General features: G+C 44.9%; 1 protein-coding gene across 3 annotated transcripts in view; it reads right to left on the reverse strand.

Moving 5' to 3' along the window:
* EVC2 (EvC ciliary complex subunit 2) overlaps positions 1-20749 on the reverse strand; it is a 154570-nt gene that overhangs the window by 106921 nt on the left and 26900 nt on the right. For all 3 annotated transcript variants that reach the window (XM_043906207.1, XM_043906209.1, XM_043906208.1), the window contains exons 7-8: positions 20109-20162; positions 508-642 (exon numbers count right to left, since the gene is read on the reverse strand). In XM_043906207.1, the coding sequence (XP_043762142.1) occupies positions 508-642; positions 20109-20162 (189 nt within the window). The remainder of the gene's footprint in view (positions 1-507; positions 643-20108; positions 20163-20749) is intronic.

Genomic DNA, 20749 nt, shown 5'->3' on the forward strand with positions numbered 1-20749 from the left:
GCTCATTGAAGAGCAGAGGGAGGATTACAGAAGCATCCTGGTGAGTGTGGAGAGCTCAGCAGCCATTGTCTAGAGTGGGATGTCGGGGTGTGAAGCTGGACACAGGGGGCTCTCTTTATAAGCCATGCTAAGCCATCTGGGCTTCATCCTGAGGATGAAGGGTATACCAGGACCCGAATCAAGGTGTGGCATGAACGCACAGTGGGCCATACAGGCAGGCACTCAGTGATTCAGCCAGAACAAGGGCTCCCAATCCTGTCCTGGCCATCTGTTAGAATCATCCAGGGAGCTTTTAAAAACAATTCATGATGGAGATGCCCCCTGGGAAAGCAGTAAGAGTCTGTGCAGGAGGGCCTAGCTTTGAGCATGCATCATGGTTCCAGCATGCATCCATGGATGTCATGGATGGTCCTGACATCCATCCAGAGTCGAAGGATAAACTTGAATCTCACATCTACCACCAATCAACTGCTACCCTCCAGGAAGAAGATGCACATCGATTCCCACCTGATGTCTGGTAAGCATGCTTCCCTTCACACACTGGTATCGAACCATGAAGAAGAGCGCAGCCCAGGTCAGCACCAGGGAGAGGATGAAGGCCACACAGAACCCTGCTGCGTGGAGGCCGTGGTTCGGCAGAACCTGTGGGGATGAGAGAGAGAACCATCTGTTCATGGTCACACTTCACATCTTTCAAGGCAAGTTACAACTGAGTTAGAGAAGAACAAGGACGGAGTCAGTGAGACCAGCCTGGGTTTGGATGGAACTTTACCACCTATTAGCTGGTTGCCTTGGGACCACTGCTGACCTCTTTGGGCCCAAGTCAAAGGGACCCAAACACTTCAAGGAGCTGAGCATGGAGGCTTGCACACGACAGGACCAACCACCCCAAGGCTGGCACATCACAGGTGTTCAGGAATGTTAAATTCCCTGATCAAATATGTAATAATCCTAAGGCAGCAGGAAGGACTCAAGACACGCCTTCAGTCGGGCAGAATTTTGCAGAGGCCAGAGGAAGAATCCATAGTGCCCTCAGCTTCCCTCAAGGCTGCCTACTCCCCTGGCCCTGGGACCACTACCCATAAAGGGTGGAGCCCACTCTGGACGTCAGGGTCACTCGGGAGGATGTACATGGCAGGAGAGGCATCACATAGCAGAAGGCAGCCCAGTAAATGACCATCCAGGGTGGGCTGCAGAGCTCCTGTGAGCTTCATTCAATGTGCCAAGCATACTCTCTCCTGGATGGTTTCCTCCGGGCTCCACTCCGTGACATCCTGGGACTAACTGGATCCACTGATGGGCCAGGAGTGGCCAGCACCAGGTAATAACTGTGAGAAGCAGTAAGTTCTAGACACCCCCACATTCCACCCCGCCCTCCACTATCTCTTTGGGATCCAGAATGTGATACCAGACGGCAGCAGCTGCCATCTCCCTAAGCACTCAGCATGGGGCAGGCCTGGGGCTAAGGTCGTGCTCTCACGTCGGGGCTCACAGTGGAATCACCTGCAGGGTCTGCATTCCACCCTCAGGGATTCTGCATCACCAGACCTTGGGCAGGAACCGAAAAGAGGCATTTCTAGCAAGTTCCCAGGGGTTGCTGCCGTCCTTCTTGACCAGGGGCCACTCTCTGAGAACCCCCTGGGCTAAAGGTTTTACCAGAACTAACTCCTTGAATTCTCCCAAAGACACTTTGAGTAACATGAGGACAGCTTTGGCTTTCAGATCCTACAGACCTGAACTGGAATGCCTCCTCTATCAAAAGAGCTGTGATAATAGTATTTTGGGGCCAGGGGCTTGACCTCTGAGAACCTCAGAGGGGTAAAATGGGGATAAAAACATTACTTCCCACAGCAGGGAGAGTAAGTCAAATAAAAATGCAGAGGAGTTTCATACAAAGTTCGGCTCTTTTATTTAATTGACAAATATGTATTAGGTGTCTACTGGGTACCAGGCTACATGCTAGAAGCTAATAAGATGGAGATGCCTTCTCCCTTGTGTGATTATATTCTTCCTGTGGGCACTGACCAGGGCTGACCCAGACTACATGCTTCTCACAGACAAGGGCCTGGAGCAGCACAGCAGCTGAAGCTTGGGCTCTAGACTCAGACCACTGGGTGTGGGACCCATCTCTGCTACCTTGTGGCCATGTGGCTTTGGGCAAATCACTTCATCACTTTCTCTCTCTCTCTCTTTTTGGCATGGAGCATTTTTAGTCTTCTATTAATTTGTTACAATGTTGTTTCTGTTTTACATTTTGCCTTTTGGTTGGGAGGCATGTGGGACCTCAGCTGCCCAACCAAGGATCAAACTCACACCCTCTGCATTGGAAGGTGACATTTCAACCACTGGACAGTCAGGGAAGTTTGCACTTCATCTCTGTTTGCCTTTGCTCTTCCCCTGTAAGACAGAGATGAGAGCCCTCCAAAGGTTGTGCTGAGGATTAAACAAGAAACATGAACAAAGTCCAGCGAAGTCATCAGAAGAGGGCCGGACCGTGAAACTCGCTCACGAAATGTGATTTCTGCCCTGCCTTCCCCTGTGGGCTGGGTGACCCGAGGCGACTCCACTGGTCCAGAAAGTGGGACGCTATGTAGCGGCCATTAACCACTCATTTCATCAGAAGGTTATCTCAAAAACAGGCCTGGGAACTTCCTGGTGGTCCAGTGGCTAAGACTGCACGCTCCCAATGCAGGGGGCTCGGGTTTGATCTCTGGTCAGGGGAACTCAACCCCATATGCTAGAACTAAGAGTTTGCATGCTGCAACTGAGATCTGGTGCAGCCGAAATAAATAAATAAAAATAAATACTTAAAAAAAAAAAGAAAAAAACAGTCCTGGACTGAGAGCCTCCCATTTTGATGATACTTTGATCCTTCAGAGAGTTTTTACCAAAATGTCTATACTCAAAAATGAAAGGAAAAAAATGTCTGTGTCCTTAACAAGGGGCTTTAAAATGTCCACCCCTCACATCTAGCGTTCATGCCTCAGGAAATAATTCGAAGCTATACATAAAAGTTTACACACAGATTGGTTTTTGCCATACATTGACATGAATCAGGCACGGGTTTACATGTATTCCCCATTCTGAACCCCCTCCCACCTCCCACCCACCCCATCCCTTAGCCTCTAATTAAAAAAAAAAAAAAAAGTTTACACACAGGTTGGTTGATCCAGAAATATGCACAAAGATTTATTTACATATAAGACTGTTTATAAGAACATTAAATAAAATAACAAATGTGGATGTATCCTAAATGCTCCACAATATGAGGAATGGTTAAATACTTCAAGCTTCTGTGAATTATTCTATCCATATGATGGGCAATCATTCAGCCATTTTATAAATTTTGAGAAGCAGGGTAACACATGCACGCCGGGGGGAAAGGGGGTTTTTGACAGAAGGCAAGGGTTTAAAAAGAAAAGCGAATATCCTATGTGTCTTTCTGCACCCTCTTCTAACCCTACTTCCCAGAGGGTTAAAAAGTTAAATAGATACTGGTTTTAGTTTCTATAGTTTAGGGAGCCAGATGGTTAGTTAACTTAAATATGCTAAAAATTACGCATGCATTGTTATTTCTCAATTTATCAGCATTACACACTGTTTATGAGTTCCTGCTATAACAGATGTGGATTTAGGTCATGAATTTTTGCCCTAAAAATCTGAAGGATTTGTTACCTCCTAGAGGCTTTAGATCCCTCCTTACACTTCCTCCCAATTTTAATAGTTATATTCAGTTAGCTACCTTTGTCTAACTTTGAAAAATTGAAACTCAATTTTTATGGCATTAAATTTAGAGAATATTTCTTGTCTTCTTACTAAGAAACGTGGTGAAACTAAGGCCCAATATTTTCCTCCTCCATCTCTCCTTTCATTACTTCTGTGCTCCAGAATTTATGTTTATTTTATACATACCTATATGCATGTATATTCTGCAATCACAAGTCTTTGTGGTGGTTTATAAGTTAATTCTAAAAATTAAAAAAAAAGTAAAGAATATCACTATTATGATTAGACATATGTATTCACTGCATATGAATGGATATGCATATTCGCTCAAATTAACTAGATGCAATCCTGCGTAACTAAATATACACCCCTGCGTGCATGTGTGTTCTAAGTCACTTCAGTGAGGTCCGACTCTTTTCGATCCTGTGGACTGTAGCCCACCAGGTTCCTCTGTCCATGGGATTCTCCAGGCAAGAATGCTGGAGTGGGTTGCCATGCCCTTCTCCAGGGGATCTTCTACACAGGGATCGAAAGCAGGTCTCCTGCATTGCAGGCAGAATCTTTTCTGTCTGAGCCACCAGGGAAGCCCAATATATATCCCTAAAAGTGACATCGTTTTAATGCAGTGCCCTTTCTTACCCTATCAATTTTCAAAATCAAGCCATAGTTTCAGATTACTTCAATTTGGACCAACACGTCCTTGTGTAACTTTTTGTTTTTCCTGGGCTTTCTCATGGCTTTTCTTTTTTCTTCCTGGCGAAACATCCATTTTCTTAACGATATTAGTTGTTGCAGGGAGTCATCTTTTTTTGTTCCTTAAAGTCATCACTCCAAGCGCTCTCTGACACACAGGTCTGGCTGCTCTCTAGGCTTGCTGCATTGCTGTCATTGGAGGTCTGTCCTTACTGTTCTTTATACGCATGCGTGCTCAGTCACTAAGTAATATCCCACTCTTCGTGACCCCACAGACTGTAGCCCTCCAGACTCCTCTGTTCATGGGATTTCCCAAGCAAGAATACTGGCGTGGGTAGCCATTCCCTTCTTCAGGGGATCTTCCCAACCCAGGGATCGAACCCATATCTCTTGCCTTGGTAGGCGGGTTCTTCATCACTGAGCCACCTGATTAAAGAAAAACTATGTTTTGGATTTCATTCCTTTCTTTTTCTTGCATTTTTTTTTCACTTTGATAGAGTACATTCCATATTTGTGTTCTCTCAAGTAAATTTGTGTAGAACATGTTTTTATTTCTCACGTTTTAAAATAGTTACTCTGCATTCATATGATTGTTATCTTGGCTGAGTCCAAGGTCCAAAATATTTTCCCCTCAGAATACTAACGATGCCACGCCACTGTCTTTAGTGTGCCTGATGACCTCTTAGAAGGATCTTGCTTTCTAGGAGCTTTAAGTTCTGCATGCTCAGCCACTTACAAGAAGATTTTGAATTATTTTTTAAGTGCAGCAAACACACATTACATAACATTTACCATTTTAGTCATTTTTTAAGTGTACATTTCTGTTAAGTACAACCACCCATCACCACCATCTCCAGAACTTTTTCGTTTTGCAAAATGGAAACATTTCCTCTGCCCAGTCCTGCTCCTCCCCTCCTCCCTTCCACAGGTGATCCGATTATGATGGGGGAAGCCCATGATCACCTCCTAGGTTCAATGATTCATGAAGACTCATAGGACTCAGTATATAATCATCCTCACACTATGTAATCACTATGATTACAGTGAAGGAAACAAAGAAAAATCAGCAATAGGAAAAGGCACGTGGGGAGAAGTCTGGTGGAAACCAGGAGCAAGTTTTCAGCGTCTTCTCCCAGCAGAGTCACACAGGACAGATTTAATTCCTCCAGCAATCAGTGTGATGACCCATGTGGAATGCTGTCCACTAGGGAAACTCATTCACGATTTGGTACCCCTGGAGAAGAGTAGGGGGTGGAGGTCTGGGGACACTGGAGGATGGAAGTGTGCTGCAGTCTAAGGGGTCGCAAAGAGTCAAACACGACTTAGTGACTGGACAACAACAAGCCCTGGAGAAGGAAATGGCAACCTGCTCCAGTGTCCTTGCCTGGAAAATTCCATGGACAGAGGAGCCTGTTGGGCTACAGTCCATGGGTCACAAAGAGTCAGACACGACCGAGCAACTGAGCACACAGGCATGCACGCATTTAGGGTTTTTACTCAGGACTAGTCACTCAGGCATCCTCTGCCTGCTACCGTGTGTGTGTGCTAAGTCCCTTCAGTCGTGTCTGACTCTGCGGCTCTATGAACTGTAGCCTGCCATGCCCTCCTCCAGGGGCTCTTCCTGACCCAGGGATCCAACCCACGGCTCTTATGTCTCCTGCACTGGCAGGCGGGTTCTTTACCACTAGTGCCACCTGGGAAGCATGTACCAAAATTCCAGGCTCCCAGAAGGAAACAAAACATTTTCAACATAAAATATATTGTTTATAAGAACAGTTTAGGAAATATGAGCCACTCTTAGTTCAGTAAATGGTGAGGATCGTCCTGAAATCCAGGGTCCCAAATGCCAGTCAAAGGCTCACCTTGTAAGCTGGCCTTTCTAAAGACAGCCATCTCAGGCCGGCTAGGTTAACTCTTCTGCACATTGGCTACTGCGTTACACTCAAACACTATCTCAGCACCTGCTTCCAGAGAAGCCAATCCATGACAGCAAGTTTAATTCAAACTGGCTGCAGATCCCAATGTCCAATGTTCAATTGACAATAGCCAAGACATGGAAGCGACCTAAATGTCCATTGACAGATGAATGGATAAAGAAGACATATGCAATGGAATATTCTTCAGCCATTAATAAAGAATGAAATAATGCCATTTGCAGCAACATGGATGAATCTAGAGATTATCATACTAAGTGAAGTTAAATCAGACAGAGAAAGACAAGTATCATATGATACAGATTGCAAGTGGAATCATTTTAAAAAATTATACAAATGAATTTATTTATGAAACAGAAATAGACCCAAAGACATAGAAAACAAACATGGTTACCAAAGAGGTGAGGGGGGTAGAGATAAACAGTTCGGGACTAACATATACATACTAATCTATATATAAAACAGATGACCAGTAAGGACCCACTGAACAGCTTATACTCAATATTTTGTAATAAACTATAAGGGAAAGGAATCTGAAAAAGAATATATATATTCTTTTTAAAAATTTAAAAAAGAATACATATATGCTGTACCCCTGAAATTAACACAACACTGTAAATCAATGCACTTCAATTAAAACAATGGTTGCAGATTATGGGAACACTTAACACATTATTTAGGAGCTGGGAGACAAGAAACCCACTCCTCATTCCTGGGATCCCAATGCAGGCTGTATGCAGTTAAGGTTAAATTTATCTGACAGAGGAACAAGGCCAACTTGACCTTCTAGACAATCAAAGCCAAGTTATGTCAGAACCAGGAGCTCTGGTCCTGACGGTTATTGAAACCTGAATACAGGCATGTTGCCACATATGACTCACCTAGGATGAATCTGTGGACACCTCTGTGGACAGAGGCTGTTATCAAAGATGGTCAGAAAACCAATTCTGTTTTCAGATGCAAACACCCTGATTCTAAATCTTACATTTTGATTAGCACCAGATTGAAATGCAAGCTCTCCATTTGTGCTGGCAATAGCCCTCTGAGCCCCGATTTGTGTACCTACCAGATAAGAAAAAAAAATCAATACATATGAAAAGCAGTGCACAGAGCTTATATTAAGATACTGATGGAAAAGAGACAAAACGTCTGTGTCTAAAGAGAACAAGACTGTAGATCAGTGATCTGTTTTCAAGGTTTTTTCTTTCACAGAAGGCAAACATTTTTTTTTTCTTTCTAGCTGTAGGGAGAAGAATGGAGAGGTGAAGGACATTAGTGACGTTCGATCACCTACAATATGCCATTCCCTGGGCTAGGTGCCAGTAGGGGGTTGAATTGTGTCACCCGTAAAGATATACTAAAGTCTTACCCCCCAGAACCTCTGCATGTGACCTTATTTTGAAATAAGGTCTTTGTAGACATGATCAAGTTAAGATGAGGTTATATGGGATTGTGCTTGGTCGCTCAGTCCTGTCTGACTCTTTGCAGCCCCATGGACTGTAGCCTGCCAGACTCCTCTTCCCATGGAATTTTCCAGGCAAGAATACTGGAATTGGTTGCCATTTCCTACTCCAGGGGATCTTCCCGACCCAGGGATTAAACCCACATCTCATGTCTTCTGCACTGGCAGGAGGATTCTTTACCACTAGCACCACCTAGGAAGCCCAATCCATACTGGATTAGGGTGGATCCTGAACCCAGTGATGGTATCATTATAAGGAGATGGAGACTTGGAGACAGACACATACGGGGAAAAGACCATGTGATCATGGTGGCACAGATGGAAGTGATGCAGCTACAGCTGAGGAAGGATTTCCAAGAGACACCTGAAACTAGACAGAAACAAGGAAGGATTCTTTCCTAGAGCTTTCGAAGGGAGCAAAACCCTGCCAATACTTTGATTTCAGTCTCCTGGCCTCCGAAATGGTGTGGGAATAAGTTTCTGTTGTTCTAAGTTTTGTGATCATTTGCTGCAGCAGCCTCAGGAAATGAACAAAGTGTGATAGTGCTTTTTCTCATTCAACCAATCTTCAGCAATCTGATGGGGGATGTATTATCCCCTTTCCATTGAGAGATAAATGGAGATGCAGAGAGTTCAAATAGTTAATCAAAGTCCACAGCTAAAGAGCAACACAGTTAGCTCTGTTTGACCCTGAAGTCTGTGGTTTCCCCTTGTACATCAGACCACTTACCATTCAGGGGGCTGTCTGGTTTTCCAAACACAATTTTAGTCCCAACCTCCCATACCATGGTAGAAGTTGCTTACATGATGGATGAGAAGCAGAAAAAAAATATTGGGACATAACTTTAGGCAAGCAGGATCAATGTACCAAAAAAGGCAGGAACAGAACTAACTCATTCTCCCAATCAAAATCTCCCTCCCTCCCTTTCCTACTTCATGAAGTAGAACAGCTAAGACAGGCCACCTCCCTCCTACTCTTCTTCCAACCTCCACCTTCTCTGAATCTCCACCTTGAGATCTTGCCCTCCTTAATCAGTCGCGTGGGCAAGAGAACTTGAAGAGCAGAGGCAGTGTGGGGAGCAGGAGCTTATTTATTAATAACAACACAGCTGCAGGAATGAATGCCTGTATTTAGGAAGAGGACAAAGCCAGGCCAGCTCTGCAGACCACACCATCTTTCTCCCCTTCTCTCCCGCAATTTCTACTTTCTGATATGAGGTGATAAGTACACCTGGGTAAAGACTGCCTCCTTGGGGCAACCCACTCACAACTCTCACTTTCTTCTTTTCAACCTTCTTCATTTATCTGTGTTGCTAAGTTAAGCAAGATCCTGCCCCCTTGACTTGCCCACAATGCCTCCACTCTTCAACTTTCCTCTTCCATATAAATGACCAAAGAAGAATGAATTTCAAGATTTTGTTTTATGGGAAGGAAGACGCTCCCTAGAATCACTCAGATCACCATTGTTATCATCACCATTAACATCACCACCAGCCACATCATTATCGCCATTATCGCCACCATCATTATAGCTAATATGTATTGACCAGATACTGAGCACCAGGGACAGTCCCATGTGCATTACATGCATTATCCATTCACTCCCCACAGCAATATTATAAAGTGGGCATCACTTTAATCCATATTTTCAAATAATAATACCAAATACAAGTAAGTTAAATAGATGGCCTAAAGTCACAGGGCTCGTAAGCAGCAGACCCAGGATTCACACTGCAAGGTCTAGACTAATAGCTTTCACACCACAGCTGCCTCCGCAGGGCTCAGGCTCCAGCCTGGCCTTTTACCAGGAGCCCTGCATTGAATTGTCAGGGGCTTGTGCCACTGTGAACATTCTGATACTCTCTCTGAGCACCCAGCTCACCCTTTTAGGCTGTGACTAGTAGGGCAGAATTTTAGAATTCCCGAGTCTCTGGCCAAAAGCCTTCACAGTCACTTCAAAACTATGCTCAACTGTCAACATTTTCATTGATCTTTCACCAGAGGCCAAGAAATTCCTTTCTAACCTTTGCTGTTGTTGTTTCGCTGCTCAGTTGTGTCTGACTCTTTTGCAACCCCAGGGACTGTAGCCCACCAGGCTCCTCTGTCCATGGGATTTCCCAGGCAAGAATTCTGGAGTAGGTGGGGTGACATGTGTGGCTGGGGTGAGGGGAAAACCTGAGGAGTGGGGTGAGAGGAGGGGCAGCCCCTGGCTCAGCTCAAAGGACAAGGAAGACCTTCCAAGAGGTGACTGTGGGCAGAGGGCAATGAGCCAGGCCAGGAGGAGGGCAAGCCGGGCAGACAGAAGGGCGCGAGCAGGTGGCAAGAGACACAGCCCAGGTCCAACACAGTGGGTTAGCGATTTGTGACATCATCCTATGGGCTTACAGGAGATCATAGCAGGGTTTTAAGCCAGGAAGTAACATGGTCAGATCAGTATTTTAGAAATAGAAATCTGGCTAGTATGTGGCTTCAGCCTGGAGGAAGGCAAACCTGGATGACACAGTTCAGGGAGAAATGATGAGGACCAGAAACAAGGCTATGAGAAGCAGCAGAATATACTTTTAAATACCATGGACTTAGGCCCTAATTGCTGGGAAAGACTGAAGGCAGGAGGAGAAGGGGACAACAGAGGATGGGATGGTTGGATGGCATCACCAACTCAATGGACATGAGTTTGAGTAAACTCCAGGAGTTGGTGATGGACAAGGAGGCCTGGCCTGCTGTGGTCTGTGGGGTGAAAAGAGTCGGACACGAATGAGCAACTGAACTTAGGCCCTAATTGGGGGTTCAGCCCTCAGTTCTGCCCCTCACCACATGGAGGAGCCTGAGCCTCCCCCTCCCTAAACTATAGTTTCTGCATCTATAAAATAAGGGCAAAAATCTTGCAGACAAATTCCACTAATCATTTAAAGTACAGATTTCAAAGAGCCTATTTATCTTAAACTTCATTATCTAAGAAGAAAGAAAAGGAGGTGGCTGAGTGACCCCAGCCTCCCCATCCCCAGCATCCCCACTAACTTTTCTTCTCATCTCTGGAAAAGAATCATCTGTTATTACCACCTCTTTAATCACATATTAGCTGGTAGCAGATTCCTTTGATGAGTTTCACCATTGTTATTTATGAAGAGTAATGCCAGACCAAAAAAGGCTTTCAAAAGAAATGCTTTAAATGCTTAAAACCCAATAAAAAGTTACACAAGCATGAGGAAAAACTGTTTATACAGTTTGACTTCAATTATGTAAGAAATGCATTCATAGACTTGTGGAAAGCAAAAAACTACCATGTTAACAATGGTTATCTCTGGCTGCAAGGCTAGGAGGTAATTCTTCTAATTTTCTCCCTGTGTCTGTCTCTCTTTCTCTGTGTGTGTGTGTGCATGTAGAGTGGTGATTTCTTTAAAATGTCCACAATGGACATACATTAAATCCCATCCCTTCCCCAAACCAGAAGAGTCTGAAAGGGAGACCATATTGATTTCCCTAGAAGAGATTTTAGGAGTAATTTCACTAAGATCCTTCCAATGCTTGAGGAAGCAGAGGGGTCGTCAGCAACCTGCTGACCCTTGTCCCACAGCCCTTGAGGGGAAACTCTGAGGGCAGAAACTCTCACAATTCTGGCAGGAGCCAGAGCTTGGAGGTAACCACAGCAGAGATAATCACACACACTAATAGAGCTTTTAAGTTACAATCTAGTGAATGAGGCTTGGATTGCAGAACCACAGAGCATGATTCCTCAAGATTTGTCATCAAGCTTCAGGACCTTGGCCAGTTCCCAGAGTCTCTCAGGACCTAGGAGTTTTTTATTCTCAAATGAGGAAGTGCAAAAGCTTTTAAGTTTCATTAGGTCCCATTTGTCTATTTTTGCTTTTATTTCCAATATTCTGGGAGGTGGGTCATAGAGAATCCTGCTGTGATTTACGTCAGAGAGTGTTTTTCCTATGTTCTCCTCTAGGAGTTTTATAGTTTCTGGTCTTACATTTAGATCTTTAATCCATTTTGAGTTTATTTTTGTGTATGGTGTTAGACAGTGTTCTAGTTTCATTCTTTTACAAGTGGTTAACCAGTTTTCCCAGCACCATTTGTTAAAGAGGTTGTCTTTTTTCCATTGTATATTCTTGCCTCCTTTGTCGAAGATAAGGGGACCATAGGTTCGTGGATTTATCTCTGGGCTTTCTATTCTGTTCCACTGATCTATATTTCTGTCTTTGTGTCAGTACCATACTGTCTTGATGACTGTGGCTTTGTAGTAGAGTCTGAAGTCAGGCAGGTTGATTCCTCCAGTTCCATTCTTCTTTCTCAAGATTACTTTGGCTATTCAAGTTTTTTTGTATTTCCATACAAATTGTGACATTATTTGTTCTAGTTCTGTGAAAAATACCGTTGGTAGCTTGATAGGGATTGCACTGAATCTATAGATTGCTTCGGGTAGTATAGCCATTTTGACAATATTGATTCTGCCAATCCACAAACACGATATATTTCTCCATCTGTTTGTGTCCTCTTTGATTTCTTTCATCAGTGTTTTATAGTTTTCTATGTATAGGTCTTTTGTTTCTTTAGGTAGATAACAAATGGGACCTAATGAAACTTAAAAGCTTTTGCACAACAAAGGAAACCATAAGCAAGGTGAAAAGACAGCCCTCAGATTGGGAGAAAATAATAGCAAATGAAGCAACAGACAAAGGATTAATCTCAAAAATATACAAGCAACTCCTGCAGCTCAATTCCAGAAAATTAAATGACCCAATCAAAAAATGGGCCAAAGAACTAAACAGACATTTCTCCAAAGAAGACATACAGATGGATAACAAACACATGAAAAGATGTTCAACATCACTCATTATCAGAGAAATGCAAATCAAAACCACAATGAGGTACCATTACATGCCAGTCAGGATGGCTGCTATCCAAAAGTCTATAAGCAACAAATGCTGGAGAGGGTGTGGAGAAAAGGGAACCCTCTTACACTGTTGGTGGGGATGCAAACTAGTACAGCCGCTATGGAGAACAGTGTGGAGATTTCTTAAAAAACTGGAATTAGAACTGCCATATGACCCAGCAATCCCACTTCTGGGCATACACACCAAGGAAACTAGATCTGAAAGAGACACGTGCACCCCAATGTTCATCGCAGCACTGTTTATAATTGCCAGGACATGGAAGCAACCTAGATGCCCATCAGCAGACGAATGGATAAGGAAGCTGTGGTACATATACACCATGGAATATTACTCAGCCATTAAAAAGAATTCATTTGAATCAGTTCTAATGAGATGGATGAAACTGGAGCCCATTATACAGAGTGAAGTAAGCCAGAAAGATAAAGACCAATACAGTATACTAACGCATATATATGGAATTTAAAAAGATGGTAACAATAACCCAATATGCAAAACAGAAAAAGAGACACAGATGTACAGAACAGACTTTTGGACTCTGTGGGAGAAGGCGAGGTGGGATGTTTCAAGAGAACAGCATCGAAGCATGTATATTATCAAGGGTGAAACAGATCACCAGCCCAGGCTGGATGCATGAGACAAGTGCTCGGGCCTGGTGCACTGGGAAGTCCCAGAGGAATCGGGTGGAGAGGGAGGTGGGAGGGGGGATTGGGATGGGGAATACATGTAAATCCATGGCTGATTCATGTCAATGTATGACAAAAACCACTACAATATTATAAAGTAACTAGCCTCCAACTAATAAAAAATAAATGGGAAAAAAATGAGGAAGTAAAGCTGGGTAATCTTTAAAGTCTCTCCCTGGGCAAGAATTCTACTCCGATGTCAATGAAAATGTATTAAGTGCAACAAGGGGAATAATCTCAAAGTCACGGAATGACAAAGTTTATCGGATGTCCCGATGCCACTGGATCCCAGCGAGGGGTGCCACCAGCATGCTTGGGAGATATGAAGGAATCACGGAGGTAGAGAAAGTTGGTCAGGGTTCCCATAGGATGTATGCGAGCTACCCAGAAGACAGGAAAGAAAAGATTAGCGTATGTAAAACCAGAGGGAAGTGGGAAACACAGGAAGCCCATGGCACTGGGATATAGCAGAGGTCACCATTTTTGGTGGAGCCTGAATACCACCTAAGGGAACTGGGCTTTATCAGCAGGCAGTGGGGAGCCCCTGCAGAATAGAAAGTGAGCAGGCTGGTGTTTCAGGAGGGCAGGTGTTGGAGGAGAGGACGGGACAGGCAGGAGGCTGGTGTAGTCATCCAAACAAGATGTAACATGGAGAAGGCAGATATGATGAAATGTCACTGCCTGCCTCCAGCCTTCTGTGTGTGTGTGTGTGCATACACGCTTAGTCATGTCCAACTCTTTGCAACCCGATGGTCTATAACCCACCAGGCTCCTCTGTCTGTGGGATTTTCCAGGCAAGAATATTGGAGTGGGTTGCCATTTCCTACTCCAGTGGATCTTCCTGACCCAAGGATCGAACCTGTGTCTCTAGTGTCTCCTGCACTGGCAGACAGGTTCTTTATCAGGGGCACCACCTGGGAAGCCCTCAGAGTGAAACCCAAAGTCACATGATTTTGCCAGCAGAGTTACAAGTTCCCTCCGCTGTGCTGAAGGGTACATATTGTAAATCCTTGCATTTGAGAAATTCTCATATCACACATAGCTACTTACAGAGGCATTCTTTATCTTATAAATTAATAGGAGCTCTTTATATATCATAAAAAGCTGGAGTAGGAAATGGCAAGGCTGTATATTGTCAGCCTGCTTATTTAACCTATATGCTCAGTCGGACATGACTCAGTGACTGAACAACAACAAGATATCATAAAGACATTGTCATTGTCATTCAGTTACTCAGTTCTTTGCGACCCCAAGGACTGCAGTACATCAGGCTCTCCTGTCTTTCACTATCTCCCAGAGTTTGCTCAAAGTCATGTCCATTGAGTTGCTATCTAACCATCTCATCCTCTGTCATCCTCTTCTCCTTTTGCCTTTGATCTTTTCCAGCATCAGGGTCTTTTCCAGTGAGTAGGTTCTTCGCATAAGATGGCCAAAGTATCAGAACTTCAGCTTCAGCATCAGTCCTTCCAATGAATATTCAGGACTGATTTCCTTTAGGATGGACTGGTTGGATCTCCTTGCAGTCCAAGGGACTCTCAAGAATCTTCTCCAACACCACAATTCAAAAGCATTAATTCTTTGGCACTCAGCTTTCTTTATAGTCCAACTCTCACAAACATACATGACTACTGGAAAAACCATAGCTTTGACTAGATGCAACCTTTGTAGGTAAAGTAATGTCTCTGCTTTTTAATATGCTGTCTCGGTTGGTCATAGCTTTTCTTTCACAGAGCAAGTGTCTTTTAATTTCATGGCTGCAGTCACCATCTGCAGTGGTTTTGGAGCCCAAGAAAATAAAAGTCTCTCATTGTTTCTATTGTTTCCATGAAATGATGGCACTGGATGCCATGATCTTTGTTTTTTGAATGTTGAGCTTTAAGTTAACTTTTTTACTCTCCTTCATTTTCACACTTTCATCAAGAGGCTCTTTAGTTCCTCTTCACTTTCTGCCCTAAGGGTGGTGTCATCTGCATATCTGAAGTTGTTGATATTTCTCCCAGCAATCTTGAGTCCAACTTGTGCTTCATCCAGCCCATAATTTCACATGATGTACTCTGAATATAAGTTAAACAAGCAAGAGTGACAATATCCATGGTTTTCCTCAGTTTTTTTTCCCATAGCATATTAACCAAGATTTACTTTTTACAAACTGTTTCCTCTATTTAGATTTATATCTATTGAGGGAATTCATCTTCATTTTTCTTCCAGAAGATCCAGTCAATTGCTCCCCAAATTAATAAATGAAACATTCTCTCCCCATTGAGTTGAAATATCATTTTACCAGATACACGTATGTGTAGATACTCTATTTTGATCCACTGGTCTAATTTGTCTTGCAAGGCCTGCATATAGTGTTAACGCAGCTTTCTAATTTTTCATATCTGATATGGCAAATCTTCCCATGTTATTCTTCATTTCAACAATTTCTCATCTAGCCTCATAAATTTATATTTTCAGATGAAACTTTGATTGATTTGATCACATTCCTCCCCCCAATTCCACTATTATTCTTACAGGAATTACACTCTAAATGAACTTGGATGACATACCAATTGGTTTAAATGTCTCACTCTTGATTAGATCCAGATCCTTGGGGTAAAATACGGTGACTTGTTCTCCCAGTGCCTGGGCAGGATGCCCAGCTTTACTATAAGAAGCTGGAGTGAATCAGAACACCTCCACACAACTATTATATATAGGATGGATAAACAAGGGCCTACTATAGAGCACAAGGAACTATATTCAATATCCTGTGATAAACATAATGGAAAAATATGAAAAAGAACATATATGTATAACTGAGTCACTTTGTGTACAACAGAAATTAACACAACACTGTAAATCAACTACACTTCAACAAATTTTTTTTTTTAAAAAAGAACACCTGCAATCAATGTCCAGCACAGGGTGGAGTGATTATTTTCCTCTCTGTTCATTCCGGAGGCAGAGAGGACTTCTTGGGGCCTTAGCTGATACATGTCAGTTTCACCCTCAAGAAATTAATAAGACATTAAGCAAGTAATGGGGTCTCTTCCAAGTGTTGCAGATCCCAGTTTACATAACGGGTTACATAATGTCTTTACTTTGTATTGGGTTGGCCAAAATGTTAGTTCAGACTTTTTGGCCAATCCAATATTTTTTTACCTGCTTGATGAAAATGTCAGAGGAGCTTATACCTCACTGCCAAGCTCTCCTGTTCATCAACACATGTTCCTAGTATAATGACATTACCTTCGCAGGTGCCCAAACCAACCCTGGTGCCTTACACAGTTTACCTGGCAAGGGCCATTGCATGTACCCTAATGATGCCAGGCACTGTGTGTGTGTGTGTGTGTGTTAGATGCTCAGTCGTGTCTGACTCTGCACTGTGCTTGCACCCTGTAAATCTTGGTTCACGTCCAACCCACAGTCAAACAAGCTTAACCTTGATGTCAGATCTTCAGCTGCATATTTTAGAAACCTCTCCTCCATCTTTAGTTAAGCCTTTTCTTTAAGATCCAGCTGAACTCTTACCTCTTCCAAGAGGCCTGCCATCCACCTAGTCCATTCAGCTCCCCTGCACCTTGTCAGTACCCCTGCATCTATGATCTATATGTTCAGTTACAACCTCACAAATTCAGTCACAGCTGATATACATTGTTTGGCTTTTTTCCCCTTGTTTAATGTCACAATGTAGGGGGATGGATGGTGGTTGATGGGCAGTCTGAATCTCCAGGCTGCCACAGACTCCACTACACCTTAGAATCTTCCACAGGCCTGAATCACACACTTGCAGCACTGGTGTGACTCTCATGGAAATTGAGCTTGAGACTCTGATACACAACATTTACACACAATTGATACAGAATACTGCAGTATTCTGTAATACAGAACAACAGTATTGTTTGCATGTTTCATAATATTGATGAGGCTTATTGAACACTTACAGAATGCCAGGCATTGTGCTTAGTACTTTGTCTGCCTCAATCCATTTACTTTACACCCTATAAAGCAGGTATTGTTATTATTCTCATTTTACAGCAAGGAGACTGAAGTCCAGGGAGGTAAGTAGCATGCCCACTGTCACATACAATCAGTGGGGGAACAGGGATTCAAAGTCAGGCTTCTGGTGTAAAAGCTAATTTTCCCCACAACACTAATTTTCTCCAAAAGCTAATTTTCCCCACAAATTTTCCCCCCAAAAGCTAGTTTTCCCCACTAATTTTCCCCAAAAGCTAATTTTCCCCACAAATTTTCCCCACAACACTAATTTTCCCCACTAATTTTCTCCAAAAGCTAATTTTCCCCACAACAACAGGGCCATCACTGACACGTCTCGTCTCTCCACTTGATAATGACCTTCACGAACGTGGTCCACAGGCAGAGATCACCTGGCCCAGGGACCAGTGGGGCTGAAATCCAACCCACTGCTCCACCACCTAACCTTGCACCCATGGATCGTGAACAGGCATCTGGAACAGGACTCCCAGAGGACAAAAGTCTCAGGCCTGTGTGTGAACGCCCTTCTCCACAGCTGGTATTAGAACAGGATTTGAACCTGGGAGCTTTGGCTCCAGAGCCCTGCTGTCTGCAGCCGGGGGGGCCCCCTCGTCTTGCTTTTCCTGAAGGCAATGTGTGAGCCAGATGCAGCCCTGAAGATCTGGATATGGTGCATCTCCATCCTCATGACAAGTTCTGGGCCATGGAGGTGAAGTGAAAGTTGCTCAGTTGTGTCTGACACTTTGCAACTCCATGGGCTATACAGTCCATGGAATTCTCTAGGCCAGAATACTGGAGTGGGTAGCCTTTTCCTTCTCCAGGGGATCTTCCCAACCCAGGGACCGAACCAGGGTCTCCTGCATTGCAGGTGGATTCTTTACCAGCTGAGCCACAAGGGAAACCCAAGAATACTGGAGTGGGTAGCCTATCCCTTCTCCAGTGGGTCTTCCCAACCCAGAAATTGAAGTGGGATCTCCTGCATTGCAGGCAGATTCTTTACCAACTGAGCTATCAGGCCATGGAGGAAGGGTTCATAAATATTGATTAAATGAACGTTCTCTGACCTTTATTGCAATCATGCAGCTATCAGCTACCTCCTCCCCTGAGGGGCAATCACAGGCATTGATGACAATCAGCCCAATCAGGGTTCTTTACCTGTTGAGGGCCATCCCCAACGTAGGGCACAGTGGGGGACGCGCGGACCAGCCAGGAGAACTGTCTACACCTGTGTGCCTGCCTTGGGTTTTGTTCCTGCCTCTCCTGCAGGAATTCAGCTTGCTAGGAGGCAGTGTGGTCCACCGCCCAACAGCAGGGTTCTGGAGCCGAAGGGCCTGAGTTCACATCCTGTTCTAACCCCAGCTGTGCAGAAAGGCACTCACGCAGCGGGCCTGAGGCTTCCGTCCTCTGGGAGGCCTGCTCCAGATGCTGGGCCATGGCTGGTGTCTGGAAACTCAGATTTCAGAGGGTTTCCACCATCCCCTGATAAGTGGGGTTCATGGGGCCTAAACTGCTGTGCATACAGCGTGGTTTACACTCAACACACACTGTCCTGCCGGCAGCTGCCAGGCACTGGGTCTCTAATGACTTCCCTGATGGACAGCAGTTCACATGCGATCACAACTCCATGCTGGAGGAATTCAGCGTGCCCTGAGTGTCTCCAGTGGGAGAGAACCCGGCAAGCCTGTACCTGGGGTCTCCAGAGCCCGTCCTGCATGTCTGTTCCCTGTGCTTACTCTTCTCTCCATCCTTTCTCTATCACACATCAGCCTGGGTAGACAATGTGTGCAGTGCTTTGGGTTCTCCTAGGAAAACTCTGCACCTGGGGGTGATCTCGGGAGCCCCGACACATGGTCATGTGACCTTGGGCAAATGCCTTGACCTGGGCATGCCGCAGTTTCCCCATCTAAGAAATGGATGTTCAATCTATCCCCCAAGATTGCAGTGAAGATGTCATGATTCAGCAAATGTAAAATCCTTGGCCTGGCAATTACTGGGAGGCTTCCCAGGTGGCGCTAGTGGTAAAGAATCCACCTGTCAATGCAGGAGGCAGAAGAGATATGAGTTGGGTCCCTGGGTCTTGAAGATACCCGGAGGAGGGCACAGCAACCGCTCCAGTACTCTTGCCTGGAGAATCCCATGGACAGAGGAACCTGGTGGGCTCATGGTCCATAGGGTCACAAAGAGTCGGACATAACTGAAACAACTTAGTATGCATGCATGCACTGGGGATTTAAGAAATGTGGACTGTGTTTATATGATGAAGAAACACTTGATGAACATGTGAATGAATGGATGCATGAGCTGTGGGCGAGTGAATGATGAAGAAAAAGGGAGAAGTGTTCATGGTGGACCACAGAAGCAGGTCTCTAGGCCCTGGGAAGCTCTGGGAAGATAAAACATGGACCACTCACCGGCCACGGGCAAACACTGAAGGGCAAGTATGGCCTGCTGAACAGACGGGTGGGCGGGGCCTCAAGCTGGTCCCAGGCAGTGACCAACCCATCTGGCCCAGATGAAGGGGGATTCAGAAAACCAGCCAGGCAGCCCCCAGGCCACACTGGGGAACCCCAGACCGCAGGGAACCCTGCAGCCTCAGCTCGGGTCTAGGAGGCTAAGGCCAGCAGGGGCCCCCTCCCCTGGCCTCTGAGGACAGCAAGAGACCACAGACCACAGACAGAAAGAGACGCTCTGGGGCATAATGTGGGTGTCCAGCTCAAAGGTTTTCTCTTACCATGATCTTTTCTTCTGCTGTTATGGAGAAGGGGGCTTTTAGCTGGGTTCTGTTCTAGAAAAAAGCACAAAGAAAGCAGTTCAGTTAACCGGTTTTGGCATCTGAGACACGGGGTAACATGTGGTCTGTTTCCGACCCGCCCACCTGGAGCTACAGTGGATTCTTGACCGTAGGGGGCAGGGGAGGGGTCAGAGCTGGTGGTGGTCTTAAAGTCTCTTCGGGCAAAAGGTCTGTGGAACTGTGATGCCTTCTCTCCCCGAGGCATGTGTGAAATCCAGACACCAGTTTCCCTAACGGCCAGGGAAACACAGGCATCATACCCCGGTGGTGAAACACTTGGAGGCGGTGAGGTCAAGGGAAAGGAATGACCCTGAGCAACTACCCTCTCCCTCCAGGATCTGGTCTGCCCCCTGCAGGAAGGAGGCGAGAACTGCAGGCTCTGACGTCGCCACTGAGGTCCCCTCTCATTCCAGTGCTCTCCACCCCCCAAGCCCCAAATGCCTAAACACCCACTCCCATACTTTCTAATACTCCTCTGCTTAGAAAACATAGGGAATGAAAGGTGAGCGTTATGAGTGCTATCTATCCAACCTCGTGGTATCTCAGGAGACCCAACACGAGAACATGCTTCTTTCTGGGGC

This window comes from Cervus elaphus, chromosome 6, assembly GCF_910594005.1.
Source record: "Cervus elaphus chromosome 6, mCerEla1.1, whole genome shotgun sequence".
Taxonomy (NCBI): domain Eukaryota; kingdom Metazoa; phylum Chordata; class Mammalia; order Artiodactyla; family Cervidae; genus Cervus; species Cervus elaphus.